The 15,324-nt window shown below is 33.4% G+C and overlaps 2 protein-coding genes across 6 annotated transcripts; one reads left to right on the top strand and one right to left on the bottom strand.

Moving 5' to 3' along the window:
* Positions 1-52: 52 nt before the first annotated feature.
* On the bottom strand, positions 53-2,242 carry LOC110614470. Of its 5 annotated transcripts, none has more exons than XM_021756010.2 (5): positions 1,812-2,242; positions 1,426-1,580; positions 1,150-1,216; positions 588-650; positions 53-496 (listed from the first exon to the last, which is right to left on the bottom strand). In XM_021756010.2, exons 1-5 carry the CDS (start codon positions 2,164-2,166, stop codon positions 489-491), a joined length of 648 nt encoding a protein of 215 aa, XP_021611702.1. In that variant the 5' UTR covers positions 2,167-2,242; the 3' UTR covers positions 53-488. The 5 variants fall into 5 exon arrangements, 3 of the variants coding, with proteins under 3 accessions (XP_021611702.1, XP_021611700.1, XP_043812804.1); XM_021756008.2 differs by having other exon boundaries at positions 588-639; XR_002487796.2 differs by lacking the exon at positions 53-496 and having other exon boundaries at positions 587-650; positions 1,349-1,580; positions 1,812-2,241.
* A 3,577-nt stretch (positions 2,243-5,819) lies between these two features.
* On the top strand, positions 5,820-14,600 carry LOC110616102. The gene is made up of 10 exons (XM_021758425.2): positions 5,820-6,976; positions 7,082-7,180; positions 7,353-7,555; positions 8,807-9,000; positions 9,204-9,312; positions 9,424-9,737; positions 10,642-11,070; positions 11,903-11,978; positions 12,062-13,645; positions 14,205-14,600. Exons 1-10 carry the CDS (start codon positions 6,909-6,911, stop codon positions 14,363-14,365), a joined length of 3,237 nt encoding a protein of 1,078 aa, XP_021614117.1. The 5' UTR covers positions 5,820-6,908; the 3' UTR covers positions 14,366-14,600.
* Positions 14,601-15,324: the final 724 nt, after the last annotated feature.

The raw sequence follows: 15,324 nt of genomic DNA, 5'->3' as shown, positions 1-15,324 counted from the left end.
TAATATAAAAAATAAATAAATTGATAATAAAAAAGCTAATTTAGGAGGAAAATTATTGGTCAAGGGAAATTTAAAATTTTAATCATGTAAAGTCTAAAAGCTACTCATGTTTGGGCCATGACAAAAAACCGAAGACAATTAAACTCAGCTATCTCATGAAACGTGGATTATGATATGAACAGTTTTTTTTTTTTTTTTTTTGCTTTTTTTTTTTTAGATTTAGCTAGCGGGTGTTGCGAAAAATTACATACATCAAGATTGGAAGTTGTTAATATCACTAGTTACCATGCATCTGAACACTCAAAAGGAATCCAAAACTCTCACTAACCTTCACAATCCTTACTATGATTTTCATTAAATGCATATATATTTTTCCTAGTGAAAAGGTTCATGTATTCTTCATGAGGAGTTTCTTTTACCAAACCAAGATCCCTGGCTGGGTTTTAGAAGCTGCTTTAGAAGTGCCATTTTGGGAACATTCCAGTGTTCTACATGCCTGAAATGTTTGCATAGCTAAATGAATTAAGACTGAAACAATAATATTGAAAAGATAGAATGAAGTCTTCTCATAATCCCATTATCATTACCTGCATACTCTTCCAGATTGTGCATCAAAATAGTACTCTGTATACCCAGTAGCTGCAATATAGCTTTACAGAGTCAGATCTAATCAGCTAAGCATCTGGAGCTATATTATCAAATTGTATACAAAAGCCTTGAAGATGTGGTTCTATAGACAGTAGAAGTTTTAGAAGAAATCCATCCATAGTAAACACCATTTCTCTTGTGATACATTTTTCTACAGAATTTTGCTTTTGTTTTGATGCTACCACACTTTCAATTCACAGATTCTTGAGCTTAATCCGCTTGTTTAGCATAATTCATTTTGCAATAAAAGAATTCAAAAGAATTATTGCAAAATCATACAAGATTTTCTCCTTTTCAAATAAAAGGCTTTTGAGCTAAAAAGAATGGAATTCTTTCATTCCAAACAAAAGAATCATTAGAAAATAAATCAATTGAATTGAATTTTTACGAAAGTCTTATTCCAAATGGACAGAATATAGTGAAAATTCTAAGGAAATACCAGTTATCTACAGCAATAACATGTCTTTTATGATGAGTTTAATGTGAGATCCTGGAGCATACCAGAGAGAATAGGCCTCCAAGGAAATGACATGATACAGCTAAAACGCCAATGCCCAATTCCCTTGTCCTGTAACCAAACAAAGTTTTTGGTGTCAAGAGTTCTCTAAGGTAAATCATTAACCAAAGCAAAAATAAGACACTCTATGACTTTCAAGTTATTTCAGCGTTTTGACTGATACTTAGATGTTGAGGAGCTAACCACTAGTGTTGGCAAAATCCATGAATGAAACTTCCCCAGCTCTGTTGAACATAATGCCTAAAACACAATGATCTCACCTCAAAATCTTCCCACTTTGTAAGATTCATATTCGACTTCTCAATAAGTAATCCGAAATTTGTACAGTTTCTCTTGAAACGTGTAAGTCCTCTAAATGAACCAGCTGGATCGGCAAATTCACAATCCTCCTCGTATGCATTGAGTGTGAGATTTCCTAGTCATTGGAAAAGAATGATTATGACAATAATTTCTTCCAAAACCCATAAACCATAAAATTAAAGCTTTTCGTTCAAATTGTAATTAACCAATTATTATCAGGTAGATTACTTTACAGTATAATCGCCTTGATAATTATTTTGATCATTATCATCTTATTAAAGACGAAGCAGAAACCAAAAATCAACAATAATTAGTTGTGAAATGTAAATGTGCAATTCCCAAAAACCTGTAACGAAATAGGATCTTTGGAAATCCTCTTTGATAGTTTCCACAACCATGGCACGATCAATGCTTCCTAATTCATCAGCACCGAGCTTGAGTTCCCTTTGGGGAGCTTCAGTAGTTGAAGGTGAACGGAAAAATGAAGCGGCGATTCCAAGAAGTTCAGAGCCGTACCAAGCTAGCTTCAGAACGGCATTCTCGGGTTCGGATTCTTGTCTGGTGGGTGAATTGGAAGATGGATTCTTCCCGTTACAACGAATTATATTGATTTTCCCATGATGATTTGCCGGGAAAATGATGGGGCGATGGTGGGAATTTAGACGAGGAGTGATGGAAGAGTAGGAGAAAGAGCTCGCCATTAAGAATTTGAGACTCGAGATGGGGAGCAAAACATGTTGAACTCCCACCCAACGTTGCTCTCAAATATCTCAAGTCCAGAAAACCATGGCCATAAGATAATAACAATAATAAATTTCAGTACTTTAACTGTATAATTGTATTTTCCCAATTATAAAAATTAAATGAAATTCAAGTTAATTCCAATATTTTTAAAATATTTTCAATAAAATCTAAATAATTAAAAATTAATTAATTAAAATATCATTTTACTTTTTAGTCTTTCTTTCCTGCTTTTTGTCTTTTGCTCTCTCATTATTTTTTATATAATTAAATTTATTTAATATTTTACATAAAATATATTATTTTAAATATTTGAATTTAATGTAAATAATATCTAATTAAATTATATCGAGTATAAAATGTATTACTTTTTTACTTAAATAAATACTTTATAGCAACATAAATTTATAAATTACATTTAAAACGGACATAAAAAAAAAATTTCCACTCTCAATTCGTTATTAATTTTTTATTTAATCATTGAAAATTATATTAATAATATTTTAATTTCTATATTTTATAAATTAAACTGTTCAATCTTTCACTTCATTTATGTACTTATAATTTTTTTTATTTATTTTACTGTTAATTTTTAAAATTATATTACTACTTAATCCTTTAATTTATAATTATTTACAATTTTATTTATTATATTCACCCCTTTGCTTTTTTTATCTCTCTTTGACTCGCTTTCTCTCTTTATATATTTTTCCCTCTCCTCTATGAGAGATGGAAAATGAAGTTTTAAAAATTAAAGAATAAAATAATAATCATTTCAAATTTAATAATGAAAACTGTAAATAATGATTTATAATAACTGACATTCTGAGATACATAATATAAAATTTTTTCTCTGTGTGTAAACTTACTCTTTTTAAATATATTCATTTTCTTTTATTCTTTTCTTTTTACTTTTCAGTGGCGTCTAACGGTCTCTATACTACATGTTATAGTAACGTCTGTCTTCATCAGACGGACCTATACCATCAATTGACATACTTGATACAGGCGGTCATTTAATTTTTTTCAGTGCACATGCAAATAAGGCTGCGAAATGATGAAGTTTGTTCATTTCTCCCCATGTCTCTTTTTTGGGCCAGCCTCTTTTTTACTGGGCTTGGACTCGTAGATGATCCGGTCTATCTTTTATACTAGATCCTGAGTCGAAGCCACTGGACAGGCCTGTCTAGGGCCATTTCATGTTCAATACCTGATCTGCTTTTGTGGGCTCTGATTCGGTCAAAAAGAAATGTGAGACCCGACGGTTATTAATAACAAATAAACCCTAAATTTTAATCAGTATTATCTGATTAATTCAAAATTAGATCACTAAAATATGATTCAATTGGTATTAACAATAAATTATTTATTAATATTACAAATCAATATATACATATATTAAGGATTTATTAAAAAAGGAAGAAAAATGATTTATGATAAATATATGTAAGTATATGATGTACATTCAATACTGAAATAAAAATTTAATTTTAGTATTTGTATATCCAATATTTATATGAATATTTTTATAAATATATTAATTAATTTTTCTGTTAATTTTAATTTTAAGTATTAAAAAATTATAAAATATCTTTGATATGTAAAGACTAATTAATAAATTTTTTAAAAATTTAAAAAATTAATAAATAAATTTTTTAAAATTATAAAAATTAAATAATAAAATATTTAACGGTAAAATTAACAGAATGACTAAATCGAATACTTTTTAAAATATGAAAAATATTTTAATATAATTTTTAAAATTAATAAATTAATTAATAACTTTTTTATATTATAAGAATTAAATAGCGATTATTTCTTGATTTTTTAAACCATTTTAAAACTAAAAGACGCTTCAAAATTTTACTTTCTCAAACAGTTAAATCTGGAGGATTCAAAATAATTTGATACCTTGTATCAATATCTCAACTCTAATTATTTTAGGAAACTTCCCCATATTTTATTCAAACATAGCAAACGAGTAATTAACTAATACCCTATAAAATAAATTTACTTATATGTTTTTATTCTTTTAAAATTTTATATTCAAATTATATATAACTTTTTATATTATTATTTCCATTACCATAATACTATTTGGTATAATACAATAATCGCCTAAAGTGTATTATGCATTGTTACCATATAATAATACGACATGACAAAAAATTTTAATAGACCGTAACATTCGATTACTCAGATGACATTCAAAAAAAAAATATCTAATCAGCTGGATAATCGGTATTCGAAACGATAGAAGACTGAGTGTGTTTGAACAAACCTCCAATGACATCTAATTATAATTAAAAAATATTATATAATAAATTTTATTACACTTATAATCACGTAATTTTTTATTCACTAGTCAGTAATAATCGAATATTTTAAAAAATTATTAACTAATCTTACTTTATTCTAATATAAAAAAAATATATATATAAAATTAAAGATACACATTCTAATATATTATTCTCAAACTCAAATTTTTTATTTATACTCACACTTGTTCAAAAATTTATTGACTTTGAGCGCGCAGAATAGCAAACATATCACTTTACATATTTCTTTTATATCACTGTTTTAAAAATAATTATTATATAAGTACATGCATTGATACATGGATAATTTATTTGAAAAGTAAAAAAAAAGCCCTTTCACATCTCTTCATCTCTAAAAGATTTTTGATGTGGGCAGTATATAAATTTCAATAATAATTTAATAATATGAGTTATTTAATTTTTAATAAATTAATGTGAATACCCATTTTAAAAAAAAATTAATATAAATAGATGATACCGTAAAAACAAGTATTTCAATTGAATTAACTATATTTTCTTAGTATACATATATTTGTTGATGTGATAAAACAAAATTACTGCTTATACAAGTTTGGCTTGTAATCCCTAATGTTTTGACGAAAAATTTTTGTTCTTACTAAAAATATTTGTTTGGTTTCTTTATTTTTCAAAATGTATATTAGTTGGTTTTTTTTTAAATTATTAACTACTTCTCTACCTTACTGTTTATTTAGACTATTAATAATATATAAAAGGATTAAGATATTACTATTTATAATATATTTTTGAAGTACAATTATCCAATTTATACAATAATATAATCATTCAATTTGCAATATAAAAATTACAATTATTCAATTTTTTAACTATAATAAAAATTATTATCTAACTTTGTTGGTTTCAATTAGGCATTTTATTCATATGATAGATTAGATTTAACTCTATGTATTTTCAATTCTCAACTAAAAAACTATTTTAATTTATATTGAGAAAGCATAGTAAACAAAAAAATTATGAGATGAAAAGGTAAGAATTAGGTAATTAACAATTCAAAACTATATAAATTAATTAATAGTAATACAATATTTATTTAAGGAAGTTATTTTTTCCGAAGAAATATTTAAGTAATTAGTTTTATTAAATTATACGCATTAAAGTAATTTGCTCAAGTCTAAAAATACCTGAGCGGTCTACTCCAAAAAAGAAAAGGAAAAAACCTGACCGGATATTCTCCACGCGCCTCTGAAGTTTAACATTACTCCACGAAAATGCAGTGCGCAATGTGACAGCCATTGATTGAATTAGCTCCCAAGCAATAGAGTGCGTAGTTTCAACGACACAAACAGAGGCCGTGGGGCTACGTAACAATAGTTTTTTTTTTTTTTAAAAAAAATCATCTCTTTCCTCTGCGATGCGGATGCGAATGCGAATATCGTCATTTCTGCAAACCTTTCATCACGCTCTCTATATCTCTCTCTAATGCACAGGCTCTCCGATCTGGGAAACAGGCTAAACAATGGTGATTAAACCCTAAAATTTCAAACTGCTTGGTCTCTGGTCCCTTTCTCCCGGTCTCTCTGCTTCTCCGATCCAGGTAGCTCCTATTGTACCATAATAAAAACCCTAGTTTTTGAGCTTCATAGATTAGAGCAGAACCCTAGAATTTGTTTCATTGGATCTCTTTTGGGACTTTCCTATGTCAAGAATTTGATAATCGTTTTTCATAATCGAGCGTTTAATGGCGTGGGCTGCGAGATTCGGTTTCTGATTGGAAGAAAGAAGTGATTCATTGTACATATCTTGCATTTTCAGTATCAATTTTGGAGAGAATGATCGCGTTTCATTTTGGCAATTTTACGATGAGAGTTTAAGGATATTGAACCGGTATTTCTGGCGGGAGTTATTGTGCATTGAGCTGGATCAGAGGATAGACTTGGCTTGGCGTCAGCTGATAGTTGGCTTTTTTACTTGATTCATGCCGTTTATCTAATTTTCGTCTTCAAAGGTTGAAGCTGGCGGGAGTTGTTGTGCATTGAGCTGGATCAGAGGATGGACTTGGCTTGACATCAGCTGATAGTTGGGTTTTTTTCTTGATTCATGCCGTTTATCTAATTTTCGTCTTAAAGGGTTGAAGCTGAGCAATAGTTAGCGGATTGCTCGCCCTAAAACAGCCAAATTTGATCAGTTTGCCATGCGAGATTAGGATAAGCAACAGTGTTGTACAGAATATTTTGAAGATAGGAGTGCTTCTATTTTTTGGCTGGTGCCAGGATGTACGGATATTGTTTAGCTTTAGCGGACGCCGGAGTTAGTATTCGAGTTAACATGTGTGACTAGTGGGTTCTGTGTCAAGGAACTATTCTGATCGCTTCGTGTTTAGTTGTTAAAATTAAATATCAGCAAAAATGAGTTCAGAAAACGAAGAGCAACACGTATTGAATAAGCACACTGAAGCAAGACATGAATCCGAAAAGTAATGCACTTCCATTCTTAAATTTTCAGTGTCCAACATTGAATCAAACTTGCTTTCTAATGTTTTCTTTTTCTTTTTCTTTTTGGATGTGGATAAATGATCCAGGAAGTTAAGATTTTCTTATACAAGAGACTTTTTATTATCGTTGAGGGAATTGGATGTTTGCAAGAATTGGCCAAGTGGCTTCGACCCATTGCTTCTAAGGTAATTAGCAGGTTACACCCTTAAATTCTATGCAGGGAGATTTAACAATTCTACAAATTTGAGGATAGGGGTATTGGTTTTCATTGATGTGATGATGCTGTTTCGGTATGTCATGCTTTGAATCTCAGTCACTCTCTTCTTAATCATCTTCTTCCTTCTTTCTCTTCACCAGTGAATTTGAGGATGCCTCACAGGATCGATTCAGGACTTCTGGCAGCTTAACATCCCAAAGTTATAGACGTACTGAATATGGTTCATCACCACCCACTAGAGGGGATATGGGCAATTATTCCCGGGGAATTCATGGAAGGTGGGATAGTCGTTCCTCTGGAAGGGGTGATCGTGATAGTGACTCCCAATCTGATTGGGATTCAGGTAAGTCTTCAGATAAAATTGGTGTTTGCTCGACAATCATGGGATTGTGTTTTAGAATACTGTTTTAGGTTTCAATCTTAGTACATTACATTCGAAACAACACCTCATATGTATTGTTACAAAGTTTGTCATTTCCAAACTATCATCAATCTTTGGAGCAACTATGTTACATCTGGAAATCCAATTCATATGTAATTTGTTTTCTTTTCATATTTTTTAAGGATCCATAATCAACAACCAGTGGTCAAGACTTTGTTAGTTTTGAGCTTGTTTAAAATGTGCCTGTTCATATAAATTAGTTAGTTGCTATGATACTCATGTAATCCTGTAAAAACTCTCATTCATCCTTGAACGAGAAATGGCAAAGTGGGCCTATTCATAAATTGTGATAATTCTCATGCCCTATGGTAACAAAAGGCTTCTGAATCATTCCATATCCATAGAAATAGCCTGTTGCCTTTGACAATATATTTATTGTGTGTGTGTTGTGGGGGGGGGGGGGGATCTAACTTCAAAAACTGCCTGTAATTTGTGTTTTAGGGTTGAATTTGATTAAGTCTCAAGTCTGGGAATGGTCTGGTTGAAACACAAGCCCTTTTTATCAAACTATGATGTTAGCGCACTCAAGGAATTTAAGAGCTGAGTTAGGCATGCCTTTGGAGGATTTAGGGAATCCCAATTTATTTGAATGGAAATTAGGAGTGGGGTTATCTGTATGGTGATTACTAATTCCATCTTCATTTTCCAACTTCTATACCCTGAAACATCGTTGCTAAGTGACAATAGACATGAATTTGATAAGTTTTTATCGTGGATCTAAGTGCATCTCAGACTTCTTAAGATGCTTGAAGATGGGATATATGAGGGGTATTTTGTTGTCTACATGTATTTATTATGTCATGCTTTGGGGAGCGATGTATGCCTGACTTTCTGCAAGTGCTTTACTATATGACCATATCTTTTTTCTGCTAGTGACTGGATAGCAGAAAGGTAAAGAAGTGATTAGTGTTTCTGATGGGTTATTGCCTTATGGCTTATTACCGTATATGCTTCTATGTCGTCATTCCATTTCTAGTATCATTGTTATGTATGTGATATATAAAAGAAACAATGCCCTTTACTGGTCATCTTGAAGATGTAATTCTAAAATCATGTTGCCAAGATTTTAATGGATTATGGGTTTTTATGATTCATATTTCTGATTTAGTAGTGTAGTTTATTGCTGGTTGAGTGGTGCTTGTTAATGCACAGATTCTGGAAAGCGTCATGGCAATCAATCTCGGCGACCTTGGCAAGTTCCTGAGCATGATGGACTCCTTGGAAGTGGTTCTTTCCCAAGGCCCTCTGGATATACTGCAGGGCCGTCAGCTCCAAAGCTTCGAGCTAATGATAATTACCAGCTCAATAGGAGTAATGAGCCATATCACCCACCTCGTCCTTATAAGGTGAAACATGTTCTTTTTGTTGGTGTAATAGTATTTGCGAATTTGCATGGAAATCTGCTGCATAATTGGATCACGGTTTGGTGGTATGCATGTTTTTCTGTTGATCAATAACAAGCAATGAAATTAGGAATATGATCTTCTAGAATCTATATCAGATAAGTCTCCTCTTGATGTCCATTTTGATTATGCTCTCTATCTTTCAGGCAGTGCCTCATTCCCGTAGGGATGCTAATGACTCATACAACGATGAAACATTTGGTTCTTCTGAGTTCACAAGTGAGGATAGAGCAGAAGAGGAAAGAAAGAGAAGAGGTAATAGTTCCATTTGCTCAAGACTTTTTGGTATAGCGATTGATTCTATTCTGGCTGTTGTGCAGTACTGTCAATTTAATTTAAACTTTTTAAATTTCGACTTCCATTCAGCTTCCTTTGAATTGATGAGGAAGGAACAACACAAAGCTTTTAAAGAAAAGCAGAAGTTGAATCCAGAAAAGGGTAAAGATGACTTCGATATTAGTGAGTTGATGGAGGATCCAAAAGATAAGAGATTTCTTATTAGAAAAAATGAAACAGATGAGCCAGCGACACAGACTCCTTCAATTGTTGATTCTGACAAGTCTTCCATTCCCTCTCCAGCTCCTCTATCTAGACCTCTTGTGCCCCCAGGGTTTTCAAGCACTATATTAGTGGAGAAGAATGTTGGAATAAAATCTTTAATTCCTCCTGAACCATCAGAGGTAAGTCTCTTCTATTTTTTAAGGTGTTTTGTTTGCATTCAAAAGTTAGCATAGGGATGCAGTTGTTATGCTTTCTTCTGAAGCTTAGTGATATACTATTATTGGATAATCCCTGTGTGGCTGGCTTAAATGTAAGCTTTATCTAATATCTAGATTTGAACTTGCAAGCGGATCCATTTATTCACATCCTGGTTTTCACAGCATTATTTACTGTATTTGAAAAAAAAAAATCAGCGTTGTGGTGTAGGTATCTGGTCACCTTGAATAAATGATTTCCTCCTTCCTGTCCTTTGGGTGTCCCATGCTGTTGGCCTTTTTTGGGGCCCGCTTATTGATCCTTGTGCCAATTTTATTGTTATACTGTAAAACTTTGATCAATGTTGAAGTTGAAAAATAGTTTAGACAGGTTGAGAATCCAGTTTACACTATCTAATATTGAATTCAATAAGCGTTAACGAATCTAGTCTGTGTTGGATATATGGGTCCTTGCCTCCTTTCCACCCAATGTAGGTTATGTTTGCTGAAAGATCTGGAGCTACTAAATCTTTCCTTTTTCAATCACTACATCTGCAGAATCTGGTTAAGCCAATGTCAAACATTATTATTTGAAGTGGCTACTTAGGTTGGCCCACATTCTCTGAACTGAATACCCACTTCATATGGGTTAAGTTTAAACAGGATATGTGGTTGGAAAATAGTAAGGAAAGCAGGTTTGCTGTTTCTTTTTTGCCTTAAGATGCAGATGTCGCAAAGCAGGACGTGTGTTCTAGTTTATTTTTCAACTACTAGTATCTGTTGCTTTCTTAGTGAATTGAATTCATTCTACTGTGTCATGATTGGATCTTGTATCTATCGTTACTCCCTCACCGCTTATTGAACATTCATCTGCTAATTTAATATGTAGATTGGCAACGAACGTGATGGTAGCCATTTGGATGCTAAAGGAAACAGTTTGCTAAGTGGGACTTCTAATAATCAAGAGAAGAACCAACCTTTAGAACAGATTGATCTGAGTGAGCAGCAGCTTGGTAGTCCAAGTATTCAAGATTCAGTTAAAAGCCAGAGTGAAAAGCTTCTGAAATTGTCATCAGCATTGGATGTTTCTACTGAAGTACAGGTACTTGGCATGGATGATCAGTTTTACAAGAATTCTAAACTTTCTGAAGCTTTTGAGACCTCAGAGAGTAGCGAGTTCATAGAGCATGATGGTAAGGATAGGTCAGAGAGTAAAGTTGTAAAGGAATCCAGTCCAACTCATTCAACCTCAATCCTCGACAAACTCTTTGGCAGTGCATTGACGCTAAATGGTGTCGTCTCCTCCGGTTTCATTGAGGTGATTGGATTTTCTTAATGGGATATTCTTTTTTCACTCTTACAAATACTGCATCACTACACATGATGGCAACTCAATTGCTAATTTGCTATTTAAAAGGAAATTCTATGTCTTGCTGAGCTTTAAAATGGTGTGAATTTCAAATCCTTTATATCCATAAATATCATGTATTAACATCAGAAATAAGCTTTCCTGTCTGCAGCTTGTTGTGATATTTGCTTTATGTAATCATGAACTAATGTTTGATTTTGAATTGTTCTCTAGTCCTACAGTAAAGAACTGGGTAGTATCTCCTGGAGTTCCTGGGTCCATCTGATTTGGAGGTGTTGCATCAATTTGGCAATGTTATTCCAGTGATACATCATAGTTTGAGGAATGTGGTTTGCAAATGGTCATAGTTGAACACAACAATGGCCCTTTAAGGCTCTGACCAGTAGAATCATACCATTCTATCTGCATGGTTGTATATAAACTTAGAACATTGATTATGGCTGTTAGACATTATGATAGTATATTCTCCTATGAAGTGAATCCGACCTACAGTAAGTTTAATGGTTAAATGAGTAAAATTGTTGAAATTGATCACATTGCTGGATTAGTTCTGTTATCTAAATGGCTATCACACAGAAGAAGAAGAAGAAGAAGAAGAAGAGAGATGGGCAGGGTGGTTAATCTCTTAACTTGCATATTTCTCAGCTGAATTGCACTGATTCTTGTTGAGCTGATTTAAATGAATGAATTTATTCTTGTGATGTTATTGCTGCAACTACTTCTAGAGGTGCTGTAATCTTTTTCTAATATACATAAATATAATTTCGTGTTCCTGCATCAGGATGTTAAAGCAGATGACAAGTGGAGCCCTTGCACGGTCCAGTCTTCCAAGTTTGCTCAATGGTTTCTTGAAGAAGGTGTTTAGCAATTTCTTGGTGTTTGAATTTATGGCTGAATTTTCTATTTGTATAAGTTCATAGATACTTTCTTTCTGTTTCAGAGAAGAAACCAATTGATGGTCTATCATCTGGCAGTAACAATAAACCAGGTGATGATCTCTCATCTGGCAGGCCCAGTGATCTGCTATCATTAATTGCTGGTGGTGAAAAAAGTGGATCCCACACATTTAGTGTTAAGGCTGTGGAGAACACTCCTCCAAGTCCTCCTTTGCAAAGCTCTGGACTTGCAGATGGGCACATGACATCCAATTCAATGCCTGTCACTGTTGAAAATATTGATAAGCTGGATGCAGTTCCAGCAGTACTTACATGTGAAGACCTGGAACAGTCAATTCTGTCAGAAATGACTGAAAGTAGCTCGACATTGCAGCCGCCTGTGCAAGGCTTGAGTGGTTCTGGGGCAAAGACTGAACAACTGAAAACTGATATTGATGATCATGCATCACAGCACCTTCTTTCATTGTTACAGAAGGGAACAAACCTATATACTGGTTTGGATATCGTATCTTCAGATACAAAACAAAATATGGAAGTTGAGAATCTGAGCACTATGCTCTCTAGTTCCAGAGAGAGAGACACTGAGAACACTCCTAATGCAGGAAAGCTTTTGACTCTTGAAACACTCTTTGGAACTGCTTTTATGAAGGAACTGCAGCCAGTAGGAATGCCAACTTCTGGCCAAAGTGGCTCAGTTGGATCAGTGAAAGTTAGTGTTTTGGAGTCTCCGTTCCCTATGACGGATGATAATTTCCATACTTCTGCGGATGATATGACAATCAGCATGTCAAGTAATGGTGGCATTCTAGCATCACACCAGAGACAACAGCTGAAACCAGAAAGTGTTCAAGAACAAATTTTAAGGTTTGATCATAAAAATGAAGTCAACTTGTCACAACGCCAAATTGATATGGGATCCAAGCTTGGTGGCTTTGATGGGTCTGTGGACATTCGACTTCCAGAAGAAGATAGTTTGATTACCAGTGACCCTCTCAATCTCCAGAACTTTATGCATGCCAGGAGCTCATCTAAAGCTGAGTTATCATCCATGCCAGAGACAGCAGTTGACATTGCTGAAAAACTAACAGCTTTAAATTCTGTATACCCTGACGAAAGGTCTATTATAGGAGGCCAAGGAGGTGCAGCCTTTTTTCGTGGTCCTTATGATATGAGGGAATCTGATGTTCAGTATCCTAATATTCAAGCACAGCCATCTTCTCCACAGCTTCATCGCCCTCAGTTCAATCATGCGGGGCCAATGTTCCATGCATTAGATTCTCATCCTGCCAATGTTAATACTCAGATGAAATTCATGGCTCCAGATAACATTCATCTTGATCCTCCTAATAATCAGTTTGCTGCAAATTTGCTTTCCCCTCCTTTCCACCACCCCAGTACTGGACTGACTAGGTTAGATCCAAATCCACATAATCCTATGTTACAACAAATGCATATGCCTGGAAACTTTCCTCCACCCCACCTTCTACGTGGATTTCCCCGGGGTGCACCTTTGCCTCCACATCCCAGCAATCAGGTGCCTGGCGTTATACAGGAATCAAACCCAATGCAAGGTTTTCCTTTTGGTCAAAGGCAGGCCAATTTTGGTGCCCTTGGAATTCCATCACAAGGTAAAGCACTTTACACTCATTTTGCTTCTGACCAATGTAACCTCTGATTAACTATAAATTTGGAGTATTGTCCTTCATGGGTTGCTGAAGCTTGTCATTTTAAAAGAGAAACCTATCTGTTTATGGTCTTTGTTCTCATTGTTTGTTTGTCCCTACACAAGGCTTGAATGTCGGGGAATTTACATTAATTTCACTTGGGGTAATTGGGACTAAGTTAGAGTTACTGATAATATTATTTGATATCTAGACTCGTTTTTGTCCAACATAAGTTTGTGAGAAAATGCATGGGACGTTTTTCATTGTAGAGTTCCTGTGGAATAGCCAACTGCAGCTTCCCTTCGTGCTTTGTTATTCCTTAAAGATATGGACCTTAAGTTAGATTTGGTATTTGTTTAACATGCCTCGTATGCTGTTCAGAGTTGTGGGCTTTTTGATTGTTGTGAAGCATGTTACTGTACTTGGAAAAATTTGACATTTAATTGCGTGGTTTGTCATGGAATGGTGTAGCTCCTGATTGGATTACTTGTGATCTTATTCTTCTTCTTTGTGAACGGTGCAGCTCCTGATGTTGGCGGTGGAACTCATCATCCAGAGGTTCTGCAAAGGCTCTTCGAGATGGAACTCAGGTCTAAATCCAAGCCAATTCATCCTTTTGCAATGGCTGGCCATAATCAGGGAAGATATGGGCATGAGTTAGACATGAGTTTTGGACATAGATAGTAAATTTCAGCTGTGGTTGTGGTTATGGTGATGTATTTGTGATCACATGCTCAATGGACACCTTGCATGGGCAGTGCGTATAGATGTGCTTGTTGAGGAGGGATTTACTTCACTTGAGGTTGATGTAATTAATGGCATTTTACTTGAAATTGGCATTGGCATTCGGTTGGGATTTCACCTTCCTTTCCCTTGTATAATGTATTTGAACCTAAAAAGCTTGAGAAATCTTTTATCCTCGCAGTGGGTCATGAACAAGTCACAACTAGGTAGTTCTTTCAATTCCAATATAAAATTGCCTAAAAGATTAAATTTACCCATAAGCTATTAAAGATTAAATTTACCCATAAACTATTTAGAAAGGATAAATAAATCAAATTTCAATTTTTATTTCAAATTTGTCTCTAGAGTTGAAAGTTTAAATAAAACTATCATTTATTATGGTTTTAAAGTGGAGATTATCTCCTACAAAAATGAATTTGATATTTTTAGTTTCTATTCTTTTATTCAGAGGTAAATTTTTATTTTTTTCCAAAATTTTCTTCACTTCAACCTTTGCATTTAGAAAAAATAAAAAAATAAAAAAAACTTAGCAACTGATGAGGTAGAGGGGCTAGAGTTGGCCTAACGGCTATTTTTTTATTATTATTATTTCTTAAAAATTTGTTGCTGTGGTCGAACTCCATAGTCAAGTAAGGAAAATATTTAAATCGAGTCCGGTTGGCATTATTATTAAAATTTAAATATTACATATTTGTTTAATATGCTAAAAAATGTAAAAATTTCGATTAAAAATCAAATTTATTATTTTAATTAAAAATATTTTGAAATATATGAAAGGATTTTTAAAATCGCTTGTCAACATTTTAAAATGGTTATTTTTTTATGTACAGACATTAAAGGTTTTTTTTTTTTTTAACAATTGATAAAAACATTAATGTTTGTCGTATTTATATTTTAAT

The sequence above is a fragment of the Manihot esculenta genome, chromosome 5, assembly GCF_001659605.2.
Source record: "Manihot esculenta cultivar AM560-2 chromosome 5, M.esculenta_v8, whole genome shotgun sequence".
Taxonomy (NCBI): domain Eukaryota; kingdom Viridiplantae; phylum Streptophyta; class Magnoliopsida; order Malpighiales; family Euphorbiaceae; genus Manihot; species Manihot esculenta.
The sequence above is the reverse complement of the archived record's forward strand: the minus strand, read 5'-3'. Positions and strand labels throughout refer to the sequence as shown.

What these genes read in the sequence shown, in the direction of transcription:
- LOC110614470 (XM_021756008.2), bottom strand. Translation starts at nt 2,166, where the DNA reads ATGGCGAGCTCTTTCTCCTACTCTTCCATCACTCCTCGTCTAAATTCC. An exon ending in CAAAGTGGGAAGATTTTGAG is followed by an intron (nt 1,217 to 1,425) that starts GTGAGATCATTG and finishes GTTTGGTTACAG; the next exon opens with GACAAGGGAATTGGGCATTG. An exon ending in TTGGAGGCCTATTCTCTCTG is followed by an intron (nt 640 to 1,149) that starts GTATGCTCCAGG and finishes GCTATATTGCAG; the next exon opens with CTACTGGGTATACAGAGTAC.
- LOC110616102 (XM_021758425.2), top strand. Translation starts at nt 6,909, where the DNA reads ATGAGTTCAGAAAACGAAGAGCAACACGTATTGAATAAGCACACTGAA. An exon ending in AGAGGAAAGAAAGAGAAGAG is followed by an intron (nt 9,313 to 9,423) that starts GTAATAGTTCCA and finishes ACTTCCATTCAG; the next exon opens with CTTCCTTTGAATTGATGAGG. An exon ending in CCTTGGAATTCCATCACAAG is followed by an intron (nt 13,646 to 14,204) that starts GTAAAGCACTTT and finishes TGAACGGTGCAG; the next exon opens with CTCCTGATGTTGGCGGTGGA.